This window comes from Aquarana catesbeiana, linkage group LG08 (genome assembly GCF_042186555.1).
Source record: "Aquarana catesbeiana isolate 2022-GZ linkage group LG08, ASM4218655v1, whole genome shotgun sequence".
Classification (NCBI taxonomy): domain Eukaryota; kingdom Metazoa; phylum Chordata; class Amphibia; order Anura; family Ranidae; genus Aquarana; species Aquarana catesbeiana.
In genome coordinates this window covers 289,577,998-289,599,685 of record NC_133331.1, presented here as the reverse complement: position 1 = coordinate 289,599,685, position 21,688 = coordinate 289,577,998, and the positions used below count along the sequence as shown (strand labels likewise).

Here is a 21,688-nt window from a genome sequence, read left to right as displayed (position 1 = left end):
TGGTGCATGGCGTTCTTTGCTTAGAAAGTTTGGAGACCCCTGGTCCTAGGCCTAGACGTCTGGTGGGACTTTGGAGAGGTTCATATAGTTTTTTGGTAGCATTTAGTTATAGGTTTGCTGGAAGAAGAGGGACCAACCTAAGAAAGGCTCAATCGGTGTTATCATATCTGTGCTACTGTAAGTGAAACACAACCTAATACTAAAAATTACTTGCAAAAAAATTATTATATATATATCCTTGCGTTAGTGAGAAACACCTTGACCAGGTGAAAAAATAAATATTATATGTGCAAAAAATCACAAAATATTAAGCAGCATCACTAAATAGCATCAATACATCTTCACATGAATAAATATAAAGTGATGAAGTGCCAAAAAACAATAATTGTCCACCAATAATGTGTAAATATGCAATAATTATACGCAATAAAAAATGATGGTGTGTCAAAATCGCAGCTACAAATTACAAAAACCATATGTTGTTTGGTGCAAAAAAGTTCATAGCAATTGTGCAAAAAATTCTTCTTAGGTGATAAAGTGCCGTGCTGTAATAACTGGTGATCCCCCCAATGTGGTTGCACTCACCGGAGCGCTCCACCCCTGCAGGGATACTTTTTACCGCTAGTGTGTTACCAGCCTTATATGACTGGACTGTTTTTTATATAAATAAATGGATTTTTAAAACAGAATCACGCTATGTGGATACTTTTCTTCTAATTTTTTACTACTCAAGCAGACATTCAGTGGGGACTTTTAATACCAAGGGATAGGAAGTCCCCACCTCTCTGTGTATACAGCTGCTCTCTGGAAATGGAATGCGTGGAAGGAAACTGACACCGATAGGATTGGAGTGACAAGACCTACATTACACGCTCGTACCCCTGCAGGGGTGGAGCGCTCCGGTGAGTGCAACCACATTGGGGGGATCACCAGTTATTACAGCACGGCACTTTATCACCTAAGAAGAATTTTTTGCACAATTGCTATGAACTTTTTTGCACCAAACAACATATGGTTTTTGTAATTTGTAGCTGCGATTTTGACACACCATCATTTTTTATTGCGTATAATTATTGCATATTTACACATTATTGGTGGACAATTATTGTTTTTTGGCACTTCATCACTTTATATTTATTCATGTGAAGATGTATTGATGCTATTTAGTGATGCTGCTTAATATTTTGTGATTTTTTGCACATATAATATTTATTTTTTCACCTGGTCAAGGTGTTTCTCACTAACGCAAGGACATATATATAATAATTTTTAACGCAAGGACATATATATAATAATTTTTTTGCAAGTAATTTTTGGATCACACCAAAAAATTTCACCTTTTTATCTTTTCACTTTTATTTATACACTTGTATTTTCTGCTAAATTTTATTCATACTCCTAAACACAGCGCCACTCCCTACATTTTGATCTACATCCTTTGGGGATCACATAGGTGTTCCCTTCCTACCTAGGGGGGCTGCAGGTGTGAGTCAGTCTATGAGCGCGGATTCGTTGATATATTTACAACCTAATACTGCCAGCTGAACCCTAGGATGGGTATCAGTACAGGGAGGGGACCATTATCAACCTATTATTGGCTGATATCACTCAGCTCCCACCCTATTCTGGGCCAATCAGCGTGCAGAAGAATATATTATAGCTCACCTGTGCTGATCTCTGTAGGAGCGTCCTCCTTTTTGGATGTTCCCATTTCAGCCTCCTCCATATACTTATCATCATCCTCCACATCCGTCTCCTCCGCTTCACTCTCGACTTTTATTCTAATCAGATCTTCACCCTAAACCAATGGAATGGCAGAAAATAACATCTGTAACATAGAAGTATTTATGATGTGAGATCACATAGAAAATATCATCTTGTAGAGTCCACACATCGTCTCCACATGTCAGAGTGTTCAATCACTTTATGTTCCCGACCCTCAACTCCACCTACCTGATGATGGTGGGGGATGGTGTGATCTTCCTGTGTGGAATCCCGGGAATACAGAGGACGGGGACATCTCTCAGTTGACTCCATCACTCCATACTCCTCATCCTCCTCTTTAAACTCTTCTTTAATAACAATATTTAAATCCCCGAGGCTTCCATTCTAAATATATAATGAAAAATTTATGGGAAGAAACATGTTTGTGTATAAATCTTAAACTATTAGCGATTGTCACTTATCTACCTGATGATGGTGAGGGATGGTGTGATCTTGTTTGGAATCCCGGGAATACAGAGGACAGGGACATCTCTCTGGTGGCTCCATCGTATCATTCCTGTAAAGATCCTTCTGCCCTCCTGAAGACTCCTTCATCACTCCATACTCATCCTCCTCCTCTTTAAACTCTTCTTTAACGACAATATTAAAATCCCCGAGGTTTCCACTCTGGATATGAAGTACAACATTTATTGTAACAAACGAGATTGAATATAAATCATGACTACCAGAGACTGAAAACCACCTACCTGATGATGGTGAGGGATGGTGTGACCTTCCTGTGTGGAATCCCGGAAACACAGAGGACGGGGACATCTCTCTGGTGGGTTCCCATTACTGGATCCATCTGTAGGAAACACACACACACTGAATACATTGTTTCTATGTGTTTATCAGATGATGGGGGATCTAGGTGGACCCTCCGTACTGCTCTCTCCTTTACAATAAAGTCTCCTCTTACCCGGTGATGTGAGGGGCGGCTGATTGTCCATCATGACGTCCTTGTAGAGATCCTTGTGTCCTTCTAAATACTCCCACTCCTCCATGGAGAAATAGACAGTGACATCCTGACACCTTATAGGAACCTGACACACACAATGATACAGTCACCATCCAGACACATCCCTTGTCTGTTACTGGATAATGTCCCAGAATTCCCGGCACCGCTCACCTCTCCTGGTCAATGATCTCGCCGGTGACTTCAGGAATCTTCTTACTCTCTCGGGTGTCAGGGAGTGAGGTGGAGGTGGCGTGATGTTTAACTCTTTATGGTTTGAGGGAACCTCTGTATGGAAACACCAACAGTAAGATCATATGACATAACCCACTAGGTCGGACTTTGGAGGCAGATTGGAACAACAATATAATTTTAAAAAGTTTTTACATTTTATTAAACATTGAGATATAAACACACACGATATATAAAAAATGGAAAAAAAAGGATTTTGTCCAAAAACACAGACGGATGGCCAGAAGAGGAGGACGTTACATATACCCAAATGGAAAAATGACACTTAACAGTGTGACATTAGAACATGCGTGGGCCCCTGTGTGTCTACGCGTTTCGCTGGATCGTTGTCAGGGCTGGCCGCTCAGCTGTCGGCTAATTGCCAGCTCCTATCTCTCCACAGTGACTCACCCGTTGATGATATCCTGCTCGTCAGTCCTGCCTACTTAAGCCGTCCAGCCCAGATGATCTCTGCCTTCGCCTTGGTTGATGTGCAATGAGGGATCCAATGGACTCTTATGTTCAAGGGGGGACCTGATGGGCTCTGACATGCAAGGGGGGACCTGATGTGCAAGGGGTTCTGATAAACTCCGATGTGCAAGGGGGAATCCGATGGGCTCCGATGTGCAAGGGGGGCTCTGGTGTGCAAGGGGGCCTCTGATGGGCTCTGATGTGAAAGGGGGCCTCAGATGTGAAAGGGGGCCTCAGATGTGTAAGGGGGCCTCAGATGTGTAAGGGGGCCTCAGATGTGTAAGGGGGCCTCTGATGGGCTCTGATGTACAAGGCCTCTGATATGTTTGGGGGTCTCTGATGTGTAAGGTCAGACTCTGATGTGAATAAGGGAGTCTGATGTGAGGGGCATTTGAAGTGAAGGAATCAATCTGATGTGATAGGAGGGTCCCTGATATGAAAGGGGGTACTCTAATGTGTTGGAGGTCTTCTAATGTAAAGAGGGGCACTCTGATGTGAAGGGGGTGGGAGACTTCTGATGTAATAAGGGCTTCTGATGTGAAGTTATTTCTTGGAGCAGGTTTACTCTTTCAGTACATTTTTTTCATTTGTTTATAAAATCTCTCTTTTTTTAAGCCTGTACATTTTTGTAATATATATAAAAAAAGTACCACAAGTCTGAGGACCCTTCCTGGGACCCTGCACTATGACAAAGAGCATCAGTCTTCCTAACTGAAGTCATGGACGAAAGATAGACATGGACAACTTGGACAATTTTCTAGGCCACGGAAAGCAATCTCCTACTGGTTTACTGGTATTGGTCACAAAAGGATGGCAAGACAACATCCACACTGAGGAAGACCTCTGGTCACTGAGGAGGACCTCTTTGCAAGAAAGAAGACCTTGATCTCAGACTAACCTTATACTTCTGAAGGATTGAAAAGGGGTTCCTTATAGACAAGGCTGCCAGTTCAGATACTCCTCTGGTCGAGGTGATGGCCTCAAGGAAGGCCACCTTGTGGGACAATGACGAGAGGGACATTTTCCTAACTGGCTCAAATGCAGGTCTCTGAAGGTCCAGGCTCAAACCCTATGGAGGCAGAGTGGATTTGACAGGGAAAGCTACATCAGTGATGTCTTGTGTAAAAGTCCTAACCAAATACTGGGCCAATGGCAGGAAAAAGAGAATTAGTCCAGCAGTGAAGCTCCTGGGGTCAAAACCTTTGGACACACCACCAAAATAAGCCTTCCAAGTCCAATGACACACCTTACAGGAAGCGGACGTCTGCACCTTCACCATTATAGTGATGACGGAAGCCACAATGCCCCTATCCCTCAGAACCTGGTCTTCAACAACTGTGTCATTAGATTGTAGTTAGCAAAAGCTAAGAAAGGTGTTAGATCGGGCCTTAAGCACATCCCACCAAAAAAAGATATCCCCATTGATTTTTTTATTTATTTGCAATTTCCCAAAAGGATGGAGGTAATGTTTCTTAAAGTGGATGTAAAGGCTAATTTTTTTTCTGCTTAAAAAAATGAATCTTCTCCACACTGCTCAAATCAAGACCCATCTCCAGCTCTGGTTTCCTTGTGACACCAGGCCTTTTGGAGGAGCATAGGTACACCCGTTCCCTAAGTCTATAAGACTTTCAACCTAATTTGCATAGCACGTGGTTATCTAGGCACAGTCCTCATTGAAAACTTTAGAGGCGGGACAGGAGAATTGTCCATCTGAAACATCACACCCTCATTACACTAATGCACCCTTGTGTCCAGGTGCTATGGGTCAGTTTTGACTAAAGAAAATGGGAGTGAAGGTCTGCTTTGAAGTCCCATTATACCCTCTTTATTCCAAATTCAAATGCTTATGAAATAAAGATATACACATTCAAATTTGTGATGAGGTTAAAGGACGATTGTACCTTTGGAACATCCACCCCCCACCTTGTCTAACCTACGTCCTCCATCAAGCTACCCTACCTGGAACCTCCCCCAACCTTGTCTAACCTACCTGGAATCTCCCCCACCTTGATTAACCTTTGTCCTCCATCAAGCTACCCTACCCGAAACATCCCCCACCTTGTCTAACCTACGTCCTCCATCAAGCTACCCTACCTGGAATCTCCCCTACCTTGTCTAACCTACACCCTATTTCACACTCTATATTAAGCTACCATAAACAGAACTTTCCCCCACCTTGTCTAACCTACGTCCTCCATCAAGCTACCCTACCTGGAACCTCCCCCAACCTTGTCTAACCTACCTGGAATCTCCCCCACCTTGTCTAACTTTTGTCCTCCATCAAGCTACCCTACCTGAAACCTCCCCCACCTTGTCTAACCTACGTCCTCCATCAAGCTACCCTACCTAGAACATCCCCCACCTTGTCTAACCTACACCCTATATCAAGCTACCATAAACAAAACCTCCCCCCACCTTGTCTAACCTACGTCCTCCATCTAGCTACCCTCCCTGGAACCTCCCTCACCTTGTCTACCCTACGTGCTCCATCCAGTTACCCTACCCAGAACCATACAGCCTTGCTTCAGAATGTGTCCCTTCTGGGTCCTCTTCATCTACACATGCGAGTCCTGGATGCGTTTGTTGTTGTTGAAAGACTTACTCATAGTGGCCTGCAGCAGTCCTGCAGAGTACAATTCTCCTCACAGTGATGTATGGGGCCATGGTGCACATGTGCAGGATGAAGAAGACCTGGAAAGGACACTTTCTGAACCAAGGATATGTTACTCCGGGTAGGGTCGCACAGTGAAAAATCTCCTATCTCTACCTAAACCTATCTACCTCCATACAGTGATCTTCACTGTGTGACCCTGCCTGGAATTGCACAGCCTTGTTTCACAAAATGTCCTTGTGGGGTCCTCTTTATCCTGCACATGTACACCCTGGTCCTGCTTGGTATGACTCTCCATAATAGTATGAATAGGGGTTGTGATGCACATGTGTAAGATGATAAAGGCGCTTTCTGGAAGAAAGGATGTGTAGTTCTGGGCAGGGTCATACATAGAAGATCCCTGGATGATAGGTTAGTATCTGTCAAGGTGGGCTGTGCTCAGGAGCATGTACCAAAAGTCCAATTGTCCTCTAAACCCCCATCCTTTGACCCAAGAAAAGTCGTGTAATACGATAGTATAGACTGATAAGGAGAAAAGGTGGAAAGGCCACACATCTCCAAAATGAAGCCAATGTTCCGATCCCGTAAGTGGGAGAATGTTCTGACCCTGAAGGGGTAATCTTTGTTTCCACACTATACAGTGGGGATGGAAAGTATTCAGACCCCCTTAAATTTTTCACTCTTTGTTATATTGCAGCCATTTGCTAAAATCATTTAAGTTCATTTTTTTCCTCATTAATGTACACACAGCACCCCATATTGTACACACAGCACCCCATATTGTACACACAGCACCCCATATTGTACACACAGCACCTCATATTGTACACACAGCCCCCCATATTGTACACACAGCACCCCATATTGTACACACAGCACCCCATATTGTACACACAGCACCCCATATTGACAGAAAAACACAGAATTGTTGACATTTTTGCAGATTTATTAAAAAGGAAAAACTGAAATATCACATGGTCCTAAGTATTCAGACCCTTTGCTGTGACACTCATATATATAACTCAGGTGCTGTCCATTTCTTCTGATCATCCTTGAGATGGTTCTACACCTTCATTTGAGTCCAGCTGTGTTTGATTATACTGATTGGACTTGATTAGGAAAGCCACACACATGTCTATAAAAGACCTTACAGCTCACAGTGCATTTCAGAGCAAATGAGAATCATGAGGTCAAAGGAACTGCCTGAAGAGCTCAGAGACAGAATTGTGGCAAGGCACAGATCTGGCCAAGGTTACAAAAAATTTTCTGCTGCACTTAAGGTTCCTAAGAGCACAGTGGCCTCCATAATCCCTAAATAGAAGACGTTTGGGACGACCAGAACCCTTCCTAGAGCTGGCCGTCCAGCCAAACTGAGCTATCGGGGGAGAAGAGCCTTGGTGAGAGAGGTAAAGAAGAACCCAAAGATCACTGTGGCTGAGCTCCAGAGATGCAGTCGGGAGATGGAAGAAAGTTGTAGAAAGTCAACCATCACTGCAGCCCTCCACCAGTCGGGGCTTTATGGCAGAGTGGCCCGACGGAAGCCTCTCCTCAGTTCAAGACACATGAAAGCCCGCATGGAGTTTGCTAAAAAAACACCTGAAGGACTCCAAGATGGTGAGAAATAAGATTCTTTGGTCTGATGAGACCAAGATAGAACTTTTTGGCCTTTAATTCTAAGCGGTATGTGTGGAGAAAACCAGGCGCTGCTCATCACCTGTCCAATACAGTCCCAACAGTGAAGCATGGTGGTGGCAGCATCATGCTGTGGGGGTGTTTTTCAGCTGCAGGGACAGGACGATGGGTTGCAATCGAGGGAAAGATGAATGTGGCCAAGTATCGGGATATCCTGGACGAAAACCTTCTCCAGAGTGCTCAGGACCTCAGACTGGGTTTACCTTCCAACAAGACAATGACCCTAAGCACACAGCTAAAATAACGAAGGAGTGGCTTCACAACAACTCTGTGACTGTTCTTGAATGGCCCAGCCAGAGCCCTGACTTAAACCCAATTGGTCATCTCTGGAGAGACCTAAAAATGGCCGTCAACCAACGTTTACCATCCAACCTGACAGAACTGGAGAGGATCTGCAAGGAGGAATGGCAGAGGATCCCCAAATCCAGGTGTGAAAAACTTGTTGCATCTTTCCCAAAAAGACTCATCAAAAGGGGCTTCTACTAAATACTGAGCAAAGGGTCTGAATACTTAGGACCATGTGATATTTCAGTTTTTCTTTTTTTAATAAATCTGCAAAATTGTCAACAATTCTGTGTTTTTCTGTCAATATGGGGTGCTGTGTGTACAATATGAGGTGCTGTGTGTACAATATGGGGTGCTGTGTGTACAATATGAGGGGCTGTGTGTACAATATGGGGGGCTGTGTGTACAATATGAGGTGCTGTGTGTACAATATGGGGTGCTGTGTGCACAATATGGGGTGCTGTGTGTACAATATGGAGTGCTGTGTGTACAATATGGAGTGCTGTGTGTACAATATGGGGGGCTGTGTGTACATTATTGAGGAAAAAAATGAACTTAAATGATTTTAGCAAATGGCTGCAATATAACAAAGAGTGAAAAATTTAAGGGGGTCTGAATACTTTCCGTCCCCACTATATATGTGTGTATCATCATCTGCTGGAGATAAAAGACCTCACAGTGACTATGGAGGAAGAGGACGGAACATGACGGGGGGGGTTACTGGGTGTAAATATGAAATAATGTCTTATTACCGCCTCTGCTGCCAGTCCCACCAGCGTCTCCTCTCGACTTCCCTCAAAATCTCCTCTCGCCAGGAACTTTATTTATATAATTACATCACTTCCTGTTTGTATCTTCCCTCACTTCCTATCTTTCATAGAGACTTCCTGTTTGGGTAGAACTGAGATTGCCATCTTGTGGAGCTCAGAGGAACTGCAGCCCACGAGAAACGTCTCAAACACGGCCTTGTACTATGTGTGTATGTACTGTATATCCTTAAATATGGGGTCACCTCCACTCCCACCAAGGGGGGTTTATATTTGTATATGTATTTTGAACGATTAGGTTATATAGGTGCATATATAGGTGCAAAGGAAGTTTACCTTCAACCTAGGCGGTCCCTGGCCTCACTCCTCTCTGTCTCAATTGCTATGGATATTGAGGCTGGATACAACGTTCTGATGTCTTTTTATGTGGTCCATACATGATCCAATGAAGAGGAGAACATTGCAGAAGATCCATCACCATAGTCCTGGGAGTCTCACGTGAATAAGGAGCCCGTGTTCCACACATCATGACCTCCATATTGTAGAGGAACTTCTCAGATGGGGAGTGATCATCACAAACAAACCCAACACATACCCACCAAACACTGATTAGGCAAGCCAACAGAGACACAATGAGAATGTCTTCTGTGTAAATATATAGATGGTGCTATCTCCATTCCCACCAAGTGAGCATTTTTATATGTATTTTGAATGCTCGGGATATAAGTACTGTATATGTGCCTTTAAGGGAGTTGACCGTCAACCTAGAGTGTCTCTGGTGTGACTCCTCTCTGCCTCGAGTGCTATGGATATTGAGGCTAGTGGAGACAATGTTCTGATGTCTTTCGAAACAGTCCATATATAATCCACTGAAGAGGAGATGTAGAACCATGCAGATGGTTCCCCACCATAGTCCTGTGGGTCCATGTTCTGCTCATCATGAGCTCCCCACTGTGGAGGAACATCTCAATTGGGGAGTGATCATCATAAATAAATCCAACACATGTCCACCCAACCTTGATTAAACAACCCAACAGAGAAACAAGGAGAATGTCTCCTGAGTGTGTATATATATATATCTATATCCATATATAGATGGTGTTATTTCCAATCCAACCAAGTGGGAATTTGTTTGTATTTGAAATGCTTAGGATATATGAAGGTAGTGAGATGAAGGTCTCTGTTCCTGGGCCCAGTAGTTAGTCTTGGTGTGGTTCCACAGTTTGCTACTAGAAGTCTCTACGGGGGACTTTGGTACACCAGTATGGGACCATTTTAGGAACAGTATTGGCCTATGTTTGCCGGGCAGTGTTCCCTGTTACTCATGAGTGTTGTGGTATGCCTATAGAAGGCCATTTGGGTGGAACCCTCCAGTGTCATTCCTTTTTATGTGATCCCTGTACCAGGAAGGGTTATGTAAGCTTGGGTAACCTAGAGTGTGGGTTCTTTCTTGGGAAAATGCAGGGCCTGCTTGGGAGGTAAGACTGACTTTTGGCATCCATCCTCATTAGGAATGAGCTTAAGGTATGGTCCAAACCCAAGATTGGATCGTACCATGGCTGTTCTGGTGTGCAGAAGAACATTTACCCATTCAGTGGTAAGTAAAATGTCATATTTAACCCATTTACCGCCAAGTCTGTATGCTGATTCGGTGGTTATAGTCCGATTTTTTAAGGTGGTTTCTAGACTCCAGAAAGTCCCCCATCCTGGACTCCCACAACCCACCAGGCCAGGGTTGTGGGGAAGAGGCCCCTGTCCTCATCTACATGGGGACAAGGTGCTTTGCTAGGGAGGTTTCCCCCTAGCAAGGTAGCCCTCCTCCCCATGTTGAAGGCATGTGGCCTGGTTTTAGAATGATGGAGGGAGCCATGTGCTTGCTCCCCTCCTCCTGCCCTGGCCTGCCAGGCTGCATGCTCGGATAAGGGTCTATTATAGATTTTTTTTTGGGGGGGGTGCTTTTTTTCTTGATTTTTACATGGGAACCACCTTAAAATTCATACCAGATCTGGTATGAATTATGGGGGAACCCTCATTTTTTTTTGTGGGCGTTCCCTATTAACATCTATAATAGACCCTCATCTAGAATAAGGGAGGTAAATCCTTGGCCATGCAAGCAATGGGGGGGGGGGAGCTCCCCTGGCAAAGCACCTTGTTTCCATGTTAATGAGGACAAGGGCCTCTCCCCGCAACCCTGGCCCCGTGATTGTGGGGGTCTGTGGATGGGGGGGGCTTATTGGAATCTGGACGTCCCCTTTTAACAATAAGGGGGCTCCCAGATACACCCCCCCCCCAATATTTGTAAAAAAAAAAATTGGGAAATACATGTTAATAGTTTGCAAGAGATCTGGAGAATTTAAAAGGGAAATAGATGCTAATAGGCTGCAGGAGAGCTGCAGAAATGTGGTATCTACATCTTTCACCCCTCCCCCTTTTTCTGCAGATCTCTTGCAGCCTATTAACATGTATCCCCCCCCCAACACACACACACTTTTCCTGCAGATCTCCTGCAGGCCATTGACATCTATTTCATCCCCCCTTTCTGCAGATCTCCTGCAGCCTATTGGCATCTATTTCACCCCCCTCCGTTTTTTCTGCAGATCTTTTACAGCCTATTAGCATCTATTTCACCCCATTTCCTTTTTCTGCAGATCTTTTGCAGCCTATTAGTATCTATTTTAACCCCCCCTCCTTTTTCTATAGATCTCCTGCAGCCCTTTTAGCATCTATTTCACACCCCCCCCCTTTTCTGCAGATCTCCTGCAGTCTATTGGTATCTATTTTACCCCCACCTCTATTTCTGCAGACCACCTGCAGCCTATGTCAGGTCATAATTGCGCAACTGTTTATTAAACGCAAATTTTTAGGGAAAAATATAATAAAATACATTTTAGCGCAAATACACACAGTATTATACCGATTTTTTGTTAAAATATTAAAGATGGGGTTGCATCAAGTAAATAGATACCAAACATTCCATGTCGTAAAAATGCATGCGCCCGCGATATCGCCAAAAAAAATCACCATAAGCGACGCTTTAAAAGCCTTTACAGCTCATCAATTTACAGTCAACTAGGAGCTCTCGTTCTAGAATTATTGTTCTCATTCTGGTGTTCGCAGCGATATTTCACACGTGTGGCGCAACCACGGTTTACATAAACGTATGCACCCTGGGCTTGCGCAGGTATGTGGGGCGACAGGGGTTACAGCAATTTTTTATTTTTTTTATATATTCTATTCTAATTTTATTTTTTTTTTAAACTTTTTTCTTTTAATTTTTTTTCATTTATTTTTTGCTTGATTGCTATCACAAGAGGTTAATAAACCCCTATGTAAATGCACTGAGCAGGTGACAGGTACTCTTTTTGGAAACAGCAGGGGTCTAATAGACCCCAATGTCTCCCCTGCCCTTCACACCATCTAAATCGAGCACAGATCGGCTTGGTTAGATGTGTCCCCTGCCTGTACTGGCCAGGAAAGGCTGCATCTGATACAGGAAGTGACATCACTCATTGTTCGCATGTCAGATCGAGGCATGGATGTCCCTCCCCTAGCCGGCGGTTGTGTCCTCCGTCTCCGGTAAGAGCAGGAGAGCCCGTGGGGGGGGGGGGGGGACTGCGCTTCCGGCTGTGTGAAAGTGATTGGCAGATATGGAACTGCCCCATCACTTTCAAGCCGGGAGCCGCTGAACAAAAGCCACATAAGCTTATGGCCGCTGCTGCAGCCATCAGCTTGTAATCAAAGGTTCACTCTTTGGACGTATGCAGTACGTCTAAGGGGCTAAACTGGATAATGTCCAGACAGACTGAGTATATAGAGGTATGTCAATGCATAAAGCGGCATTTGAAACCCAACAGAAGATGGAGTTGGGTTTCTCTATGGTAGATGTGATTTAATTGGTGTTCCAGAAACACGGCTTGACTCCTCACAAGACTGGGCTGTTTGTACTCATGCTGATCCTCTTGTTTAAAGGGACATGGTCCATAGAAAAGATGGAGCGGGGGGTTTCTCTATGTTAGATGTGATGTGAAAGTGAGGAAGGAAGATGATCTTGTGGTTAAAGATGTGGATGGTTTTACAGAAACACGGCCTGACTCCTCACAAAACTGCGGTGTTTGTATTCATGCTGATCCTCTTATTTAGAGGGACACGGGACATAGAAAAGATGGAGGGTGGTTTCTCTATGTTAGATGTGATGTGAAAGTGGGGAAGAAATGTGGCTGGAGATGTGGTTGGTGTTCCAGAAACACGGCTTGACTTCTCACAAGACTTGGCTGTTTGCAGTCATGTTCATCCTCTTGTTTAGAGGGACAGAGAACATAGAAAAGACGAAGGGGGGTTTCTCTATGTTGGATGCGATATAAAAGTGAGGAAGAAAGATGAGACAAGCCGTGTTTCTGAAACACTAACCACATCTCCAGCTACAAGATAATTTTTCTTCCTCACTTTCACATCACATCTAACATAGAGGAACCCCCCTCCATCTTTTCTATGTCCCTCTAAGCAAGAGGATCAGCATGAAAACAATCAGCCCAGTCTTGTGAGGAGTCAAGCCGTGTTTCTGGAACACCAACCACATCTTCAACCACAAGATTATCTTCCTTCCTCACTTTCACATCACATCTAACATGTTTCTCCTCACAAGGCTGGGCTGTTTGTATTCATGCTGATCCTCTTGTTTAGAGGGACACGGGACATAGAAAAGATGGAGGGTTGTTTCTCTATGTTAGATGTGATATGAAAGTGGGGAAGAAAGATGATCTTGTGGCTGGAGATGTGGTTGGTGTTCCTTAAACATGGCTTGACACCTCACAAGACTGGGCTGTTTGTATTTATGCTCATGCTCTTGTTTAGAGGGACAGGGGGCATAGAAAAGATGGAGGGGGGTTCCTCTATGTTAGATGTGATGTGAAAGTGAGGAAGAAAGGTAAGTCAATCTGTTTTTCTGGAACATTAACCACATCTCCAGCCACAAGATCATTTTTCTTCCTCACTTTCACATCACATCTAACATAGAGGAACCCCCCTCCATCTTTTCTATGTCCCTCTAAACAAGAGGATCAGCATGAAAACAATCAGCCCAGTCTTGTGAGGAGTCAAGACGTGTTTCTGGAACACCAACCACATCTTCAACCACAAGATCATCTTCCTTCCTCACTTTCACATCACATCTAACATGTTTCTCCTCACAAGACTGGGCTGTTTGTATTCATGCTGATCCTCTTGTTTCGAGGGACAAGGGACATAGAAAAGATGTTGGATGTGATATGAAAGTGAGGAAGAAAGATGATCTTGTGGTTGGAGATGTGGTTGGTGTTCCAGAAACACAGCTTGACTCCCCAAAAGACTGGGCTGTTTGTATTCATGCTGATCCTCTTGTTTAGAGCATCAGGGGACATAGAAAAGATGGAGGGAGGTTTCTCTATGTTAGATGTGATGTGAAAATGAGGCAGAAAGATGATCTTGTGGTTGGAGATGTGGTTGGTGTTCCAGAAACACAGCTTGACTCCCCAAAAGACTGGGCTGTTTGTATTCATGCTGATCCTCTTGTTTAGAGCATCAGGGGACATAGAAAAGATGGAGGGGGGTTTCTCTATGTTAGATGTGATGTGAAAGTGAGGAAGAAAGATGATCTTGTGGTTGGAGGTGGTGATGGTGCGGAGGAGGAATTACGGGTGGAATAATAGACAGGTCTATGAACTGATGGACTTATCATTGGAGTCTACTACAGACGTCCTGAGATTTATGAGAAGGGGGAGAGTCAGCTGTTCCAACAAGTACAAGCTGATAAAACCAAACTACTAAAACAAAAGGGTATAAGAGAATTAAAAAAAAAAAAACACATTTAATAGAAACCTGGAGGCACACTTTAATCAAATCAACTTGGATAAAATCAGTTAAGACATATTTTTTTTTTTTTACTAAAAAATTTAGTGAATATTTCCACATCAAGTAAAAAGTAAATGCTATATCTGAAAATGTCATGTTTACCAGTTTCTGACAGCAAGTGGCGCTCTTCAATAAAAATGCAGCCACTTGTACTTGCTCGTAGCATTTCTGCTGCACTGAATAGTCATCGGTGCCGTGTAGTCTCCCCCTGCTCTTCATTCACAAGCAATATCTAGCTCCTCCCCGGACATGAGACCATAAACCGGACAAACTTTGAGCGCAGCCTCAAGCACTCATTCTCTGATTCTCCAGTGACTCGCATTGATTCTGAAGTACAGGCATTCAAAGAGCCGGTCCGAGCTTAATGCACACACACGGGGGAGAAAGGAGGTAGAACGCTGCATTCCGAGAAAGCAGTCAAGGAGTAGGAAGTAAAAGCGGCTTCAGCGTGGCTCCTCCCAGGCCATGCCACCGACGCATTTCTTCCCACCCACGAGGCTTAGTTATAAAAGGACCTCTATGACTAAGCCCTATGAGAGGGGCAAAACGGGCCAAACAGCCTGTCTCGCCTCAATGCACACACGGGGGAGAAAGGAGGAAGAACCCCGCACTCCCAGAAAATACTCAAGGTATAGGAAGTAAAAGCAGCTTCAGCCTGGTTCCTCCCAGGCCATGCCACCGACACAATTCGTCCCACCCACAGGGCTTAGTCATAGAGGACCTCTATGACTAAGCCCTGTGAGCAGGGTGAAAGGCGCCCAACAGCCTGTCCCGGCTCAATGCACACTTGGGGGAGAAAGGAAGTAGAACGCTGCACTCTCATAAAATACTCAAGGTGTAGGAAGTAAAAGAAGCTTCAGCCTGGCTTCTCACAGGCCATGCCTCCAATGTGGTTCAACCCATCCACAGGGCTTAGTTATAGAAGACCTCTATGACTAAGCCCTGTAAGCAGGGCGAAATGCGCCAAACAGCCTGTCCCGGCTTAATGCACACACGGGGGAGAAAGGAGGTAGAACGCTGCACTCCGTGTCAAGGTGTAGGAAGTAAAAGCAGCTTCAGCCTGGCTCCTTCCAGACTACGCCTCGCTGATACATTTCACTCCACCCACAGGTCTTAATCCTAGAAGACCTGCTATAACTAAGCCCTGTGGGCGAGATAAAACACATCAGTATCATAAACCTGTGTCAGCTAGTGCTGCTGCAGGGGAGAGGAGAGAGCTCAGACAACTGATGGGCTATTGAAGCCTATGGGTGACATCACCATTACAGGCTTTACCAGCCCTTGTTGAGCACTCTCTCCTATCCCCTGCAGCCGGCTGTTGGCTGACATGAGGGAGATCACCTGACCGGATTAGAGCGGCATGAAAATAGGTAAGTATAGGTAAGTATGTAGGTGGGTTGAAAGAATAAGTTTAAGATTAGATGATGTTTTCCCAGAGCTAGATATTGCTTGTGGATAAAGAGCAGGGAAGATCAGAATGCATGGCACCAGACAAGTAGCTTTAAAGCTCGTCCTAAAGGGCAAATGGAGATCAGACCACAAGGCAAGAGGGACTAATCCAAGTGACAAGCCTCCTCCTTCTCTGTCCTAGCAGAGGAAGCCAGACAGAACTTTGATATCTTTACTGAACTCTGATTTCTTTATACAGTGTTTCTTACAGTACGAAATTTAGAGGAGTGCTCAGGAACGGGTTTTCCGAGGTCAGGTGTAGAAGACATTTCTCACACTCAAGTCACTAAGGCTTCTCGAGGGTTGGGTGGGACCACTGGTGACTGAAAACATGAGATTTCCTTTGGAAACCTTTCCCACACTCAGGGCAGGAATACGGCTTCCCACCCGCGTGAGTTCTCTGATGGGTGAAGAGATAGGACTTCTCTTTAAAACATTTCCCGACCCTCAGGTTTTCCGAGGTGTATATCAAGGTCGGGTGTAGAAGACATTTCCCACGCTTAAGTTGCTAAGGCTTTTTGAGGGTTGTGTGGGACCTCTGGTGTCTGAAAACATGAGATTTCCTCGTAAAACTTTTCCCATACGCAGGGCAAGAATATGGCTTCTTGCCCGTGTGCCTTCTCTGATGTCTGCTAAGATGGGAAGTTGTTAAAAAACATTTCCTGCACTCGGGGCACAAATATGGCTTCTCCCCGTGTGCCTTCTCTGATGTCTGCTAAGATGGGAAGTTGTTAAAAAACATTTCCTGCACTCGGGGGAAACAAATATGGCTTCTCCCCGTGTGCATTCTCTGATGTCTGCTAAGATGGGAAGCCCTTAAAAAAAACATTTCCTGCACTCAGGGCAGGAAAACGGCTTCTCACTACTGTGAGTTTTCTATTGGGGGAAGAGATAGGACTTCTCTCTAAAACATTTCCGGCACTCTGGTTTTCCCGAAGTGTATATCAAGGTCAGGTGTAGAAGACATTTTTCTCACACTCAAATCACTAAGGCTTCTCGAGGGTTGTGTGGCACCTCTGGTGTCTGGAAACATGACATTTCCTCGTAAAACCTTTCCCGCACTTAGGGCAGGAATACAGCTTCTCCCCTGTGTGCATTCTCCGATGTCTGTTAAGAAGGGAAGTCGTTAAAAAACATCTCCCGCACTCGGGGCAGGAATATGGCTTCTCGCCCGTGTGAGTTTTCAGATGAGTGTTAAGATGGTACTTCTCCAAAAAACATTTCCCACACTCAGGGCAGGAATATGGTTTCTCACCCGTGTGAGTTCTCTGATGGGTGAGGAGATGGGACTTCTCTTTAAAACATTTCCTGCACTCGGGGCAAGAATACGGTTTCTGCCCAGTGTGAGATCTTTGATGTCTGATCAGATGTAATTTTCGCGGATAACCTTTTCCACACTCGGGGCAGGAAAACGGCTTCTCCCCCATGTGAGATCTTTGATGTGCGACTAATTCATATTTTACTGGAAAACATTTCCCGCACTCGGGGCAGGGATACGGCTTCTCTCCCGTGTGTAGTCGCCGATGTCTGAGAAGTTGTGAGGATTGTGAATAAGATTTCCCACACTGAGGGCAGGAATACGGCTTCTCCCCCGTGTGAGATCTTTGATGTCTGACGACTAGTGTTCTTGTGGCGAAACATTTCCCGCAGTCAGGGCAGGCATGCGGTTTCTCGCCGATGAGTGACCTCTGATGGGCACTGAGACTTGGTTCAAAGGTAAAACTTTCCCCACATTCAGGACTAGAAAATGCCTCCTCCCCCTGAATTCCGACACCATCCCTCACAATACGAGGTTGCTCAGAGTCAGAGGGATTCCATGGTCTATCCACACTGTGAAGTCCACCATCCATAGTGGAGCTCATTGTCTTTTCTCCTCCACAATCTCCTGTGATGTCCTCATCTTCCATTTTACAACCTGGAGATAAAGTGAGACGATCCTTTGAGGGTTTCTCCATGGCGTGTCCTGGAAAAATATAAAAACATCATCAATAGATATGAGAGGGTTAGTTCACTTCCATCAAGATTCCATCTGGATCAGGTAGATATGAGTGAGCAGATGTTCTCTGTGGAGGTCCCAACCAGCTGGGACTCTCCCCCCTCTTCAGTCAAAGGGCCTTTGGTCCTCCTCCCAGATCACTTCTACATTTACACAGCCTTGTCAGAAGAGCAGGAACCAATGGGGACTGGGATAGGAACATGCTCTTTACACAACCACAACCCTAGGCACTGGGCTATGTGGTCTCGGATAAACAAGAGGTTCAAAGTTCAGACTTGCAGACCCTTTTGCATTGAAAAGATGACCACAAGCGTACAATCTCCAGTAATGTCCTCACCTTCCATTTTCCAATCTGGAGATAAAGTGAGACGATCCTTTGAAAGTTTGATGGCTGTCCTAGAAAAATCTCAAATTGTTATTTGGGCAGACCCACCTTTCTAACATAGAACAAGTATCCCAACGCCTAGGCTTTTGGTGAGAAGCTACACTAGAGGAAGCTCGGAGAAGCATTTTCTCCACGAAAGAGAAGTATTTAAGTATCTCTCTTACGGCTTCTTCGACTATCCCAGCAAGACTGTTAATAGAGCTTTACGTTAAGGTTTAGCTATAGGTCTTCTCGAAAGACAGGGTAACCTAAGAAAGGTAAGAAATCTTATTGGTGCTACTGTAACAAGCCTAATACCATCAGCTGAACCCCTACATAAATCAAGTCTAGATACATAAATTGTGTCCGCACCAATGAGAAGGAGATTAAGAAGATCAAAATGTGAATAATTAACGGCTCACCTGTGCTGATCTCTGTAGGAGTGTCCTCCTCTATGAATGTCCTCATCATTCCAGCCTCCTCCGTATATTGCTGATCATCCCTCACATACGTCTCTTCTACTTCATCCTTGACTTTTATTTGAATCAGATCTTCACCCTAAACCAACAGAATGGCAGAAAATAACATCTGTAACATAGAAGTATTTATGATGTGAGATCACATAGAAAATATCATCTTGTAGAGTCCACACATCGTCTCCACATGTCAGAGTGTTCAATCACTTTATGTTCCCGACCCTCAACTCCACCTACCTGATGATGGTGAGGGATGGTGTGACCTTCCTGTGTGGAATCCCGGGAATACAGAGGACGGGGACATCTCTCAGTTGGCTCCATCACTCCATACTCTTCATCCTCCTCCTCTTCTTTAATAACAATATTTAAATCCCCGAGGCTTCCATTCTAAATATATAATGAAACATTTATGGTAAGAAACATGCTTGTATACAAATCTTAAAATATCATCTTTTAGAGTCCACACATCGTCTCCACATTTTCAGTCACTCAACTCCACTTACCTGATGATGGTGAGAGATGGTGTGACCTTCCTGTGTGGAATCCCGGGAATACAGAGGACGGGAACATCTCTCAGTGGGCTCCTTCATAACATCCGTATAAAGATCAGTGTCTCCATCTGAAAACTCCATCACCCCATACTCATCATCCTCCTCTTTAAACTCTTCTTTGATAATGATATTAAAATCCTTGAGGTTTCCATTCTAAATACATAATTAAATATTTATTGTAACAAACAAGCTTGTGCATAAATCATAACTACCAATAATTGCCAATCATCTACCTGATGATGGTGAGGGATGGTGTGACCTTCCTGTGTGGAATCCCGGGAATACAGAGGACGGGGACATCTCTCTGGTGGGTTCCCATTACTGGATCCATCTGTAGGAAACACACACACTGACTGAATACATTGTTTCTATGTGTTTATCAGATGATGGGGGATCTAGGTGGAGCCTCCGTACTGCTCTCTCCTTTACAATAAAGTCTCCTCTTACCCGGTGATGTGAGGGGCGGCTGATTCTCCATCATGACGTCCTTGTAGAGATCCTTGTGTCCTTCTAAATACTCCCACTCCTCCATAGAGAAATAGACAGTGACATCCTGACACCTTATAGGAACCTGACACACACACAATGATACAGTCACCATCCATATAAACACATTTCATTCCCAAAACCGTTTTTTTTTTTTTGGCTCACCTACATTGGCTGCCCTTGAGACGGTGGATCTGAACAACCTGCACAATGAAATGTCCCTCTTTCCCAGTTTCCACAGTTGGAAGGTATAGAAAAGCTCCTCATCTAACCTGTAAGGTGAACTTATGGTGTGGACTCAAACTGCGCCATAAAAATGTCGCTAATGTGATATCCCTGAGAAGAAAAATGATACCCCAGCTCCACTGCCAATATGAAGATCTATGAACTGTGATCCGGTGCTCTAGCCAGGACGTTCAGGCATCAAAATGCAGTACTTGAATCAGAAAAGGGCTGGCGACTCGGATGCTCTTGAATAAAAGTCCTTTATTGGGTCACACGGGTACAGGCTATGCTGACGCGTTTCGGTTTCTTAGCCGAAATGCGTCAGCGTAGCCTGTACCCATGTAACCCAATAAAGGACTTTTATTCAAGAGCATCCGAGTCGCCAGCCCTTTTCTGATTCAAATGCGATATCCCTGTCTCCAGGATACTTTGGTAACAACGATATGTGGTGAAGATTAAGGATGAGCTCCGGCTGGCCTTTCTGGCCCACATGGAAGATAAGCCCCCCCAGTGGTGGTATCACTTACTAACCCAGACGGGTGTACTGTAACAGATCCAGGACAGGTGGCAGCTCAGTTTAAGCAATTCTACGGCAACCTATACAAATCCCAAAACATATACACGCGAGATTCAATCGTATTTATCTTCCATACAGTTCCCCCCGGTCGATTCGGGAACAGATTGAGCTTCTTGATGCGCCCATCACAGAACACGACATCGCGGAAGCGATCGCACAGTTAGCCAAATCCAAAGCTCCGGGGGGATGGACGGACTACCTTTTGGAATTTTATGTAAACTTACTCGGATATCTTGGTCCCCGAGCTAAAAGCATTATATCAGTCTATATTTGATCAGAACTCACTCCCCGAATCTATGGCAGGAAGCCCAAATCATGGTTCTCCCCAAACCTGGGAAAAGACCCGCATTTCCCCCGAATCCTACAGACCTATCTCCCTCCTGCAGGTAGATATCAAAATCTTAGCTAAAATTTTAGCCTCTAGGTTAAACACTGCCATCTTAAAGTGGAGTTCCACCCACTTTTACAACTCTTCAGCATCCCTCACTAAACTGCGCACTGTAAACAAATTGGATGTTTTTTTTGTTTTTTTTTTTTCTCAGCACCTCCTGTATATCTGCTGTATTCATTTTTCACTTCCTCCTCCCTGGCCGCGGCCCATCGCATCATTTCCTGTTTGCAATGCCTTCTGGGAAGGGGCGGCAACTTCCTCTGCCACTGCCGTTGCTATGGAAACCTGACCTGAAACCTATTACACTGCTTGTGCTGCGCTGAGCATGTGCGAGATCTGCAAGGATGAGATCCAGGAAGAAATACAGTCTGGGGCTTCAGATGCCCACACTTAAGATGGCCACGGCCTGCTGTAAGTTTATAAAATAACAAACTACTGCTATAAACTAACAAAACAGACCTTAGTTTACAGACTAACTTTACTAGAATACATTAAGCTTGTGTATTATAGG

General features: G+C 44.6%; 2 protein-coding genes across 3 annotated transcripts in view; both read right to left on the bottom strand.

The window, feature by feature from the left end:
- LOC141106789 (uncharacterized) overlaps window positions 1-21,688 on the bottom strand; it is a 99,078-nt gene that overhangs the window by 31,259 nt on the left and 46,131 nt on the right. The window contains exons 9-16 of the mRNA XM_073597717.1: window positions 16,648-16,823; window positions 16,463-16,557; window positions 2,940-3,007; window positions 2,684-2,804; window positions 2,472-2,569; window positions 2,191-2,391; window positions 1,954-2,109; window positions 1,666-1,798 (exon numbers count right to left, since the gene is read on the bottom strand). Of these exons, the coding sequence (XP_073453818.1) occupies window positions 1,666-1,798; window positions 1,954-2,109; window positions 2,191-2,391; window positions 2,472-2,569; window positions 2,684-2,804; window positions 2,940-3,007; window positions 16,463-16,557; window positions 16,648-16,823 (1,048 nt within the window). The remainder of the gene's footprint in view (window positions 1-1,665; window positions 1,799-1,953; window positions 2,110-2,190; window positions 2,392-2,471; window positions 2,570-2,683; window positions 2,805-2,939; window positions 3,008-16,462; window positions 16,558-16,647; window positions 16,824-21,688) is intronic.
- The window catches only part of LOC141104693 (uncharacterized), a 32,643-nt gene continuing 25,567 nt past the window's right edge, over window positions 14,613-21,688 (bottom strand). For both annotated transcript variants that reach the window (XM_073594365.1, XM_073594366.1), the window contains exons 6-9: window positions 19,451-19,651; window positions 19,185-19,334; window positions 18,894-19,029; window positions 14,613-18,074 (exon numbers count right to left, since the gene is read on the bottom strand). In XM_073594365.1, the coding sequence (XP_073450466.1) occupies window positions 17,098-18,074; window positions 18,894-19,029; window positions 19,185-19,334; window positions 19,451-19,651 (1,464 nt within the window). In that variant the 3' untranslated portion in view covers window positions 14,613-17,097. The remainder of the gene's footprint in view (window positions 18,075-18,893; window positions 19,030-19,184; window positions 19,335-19,450; window positions 19,652-21,688) is intronic.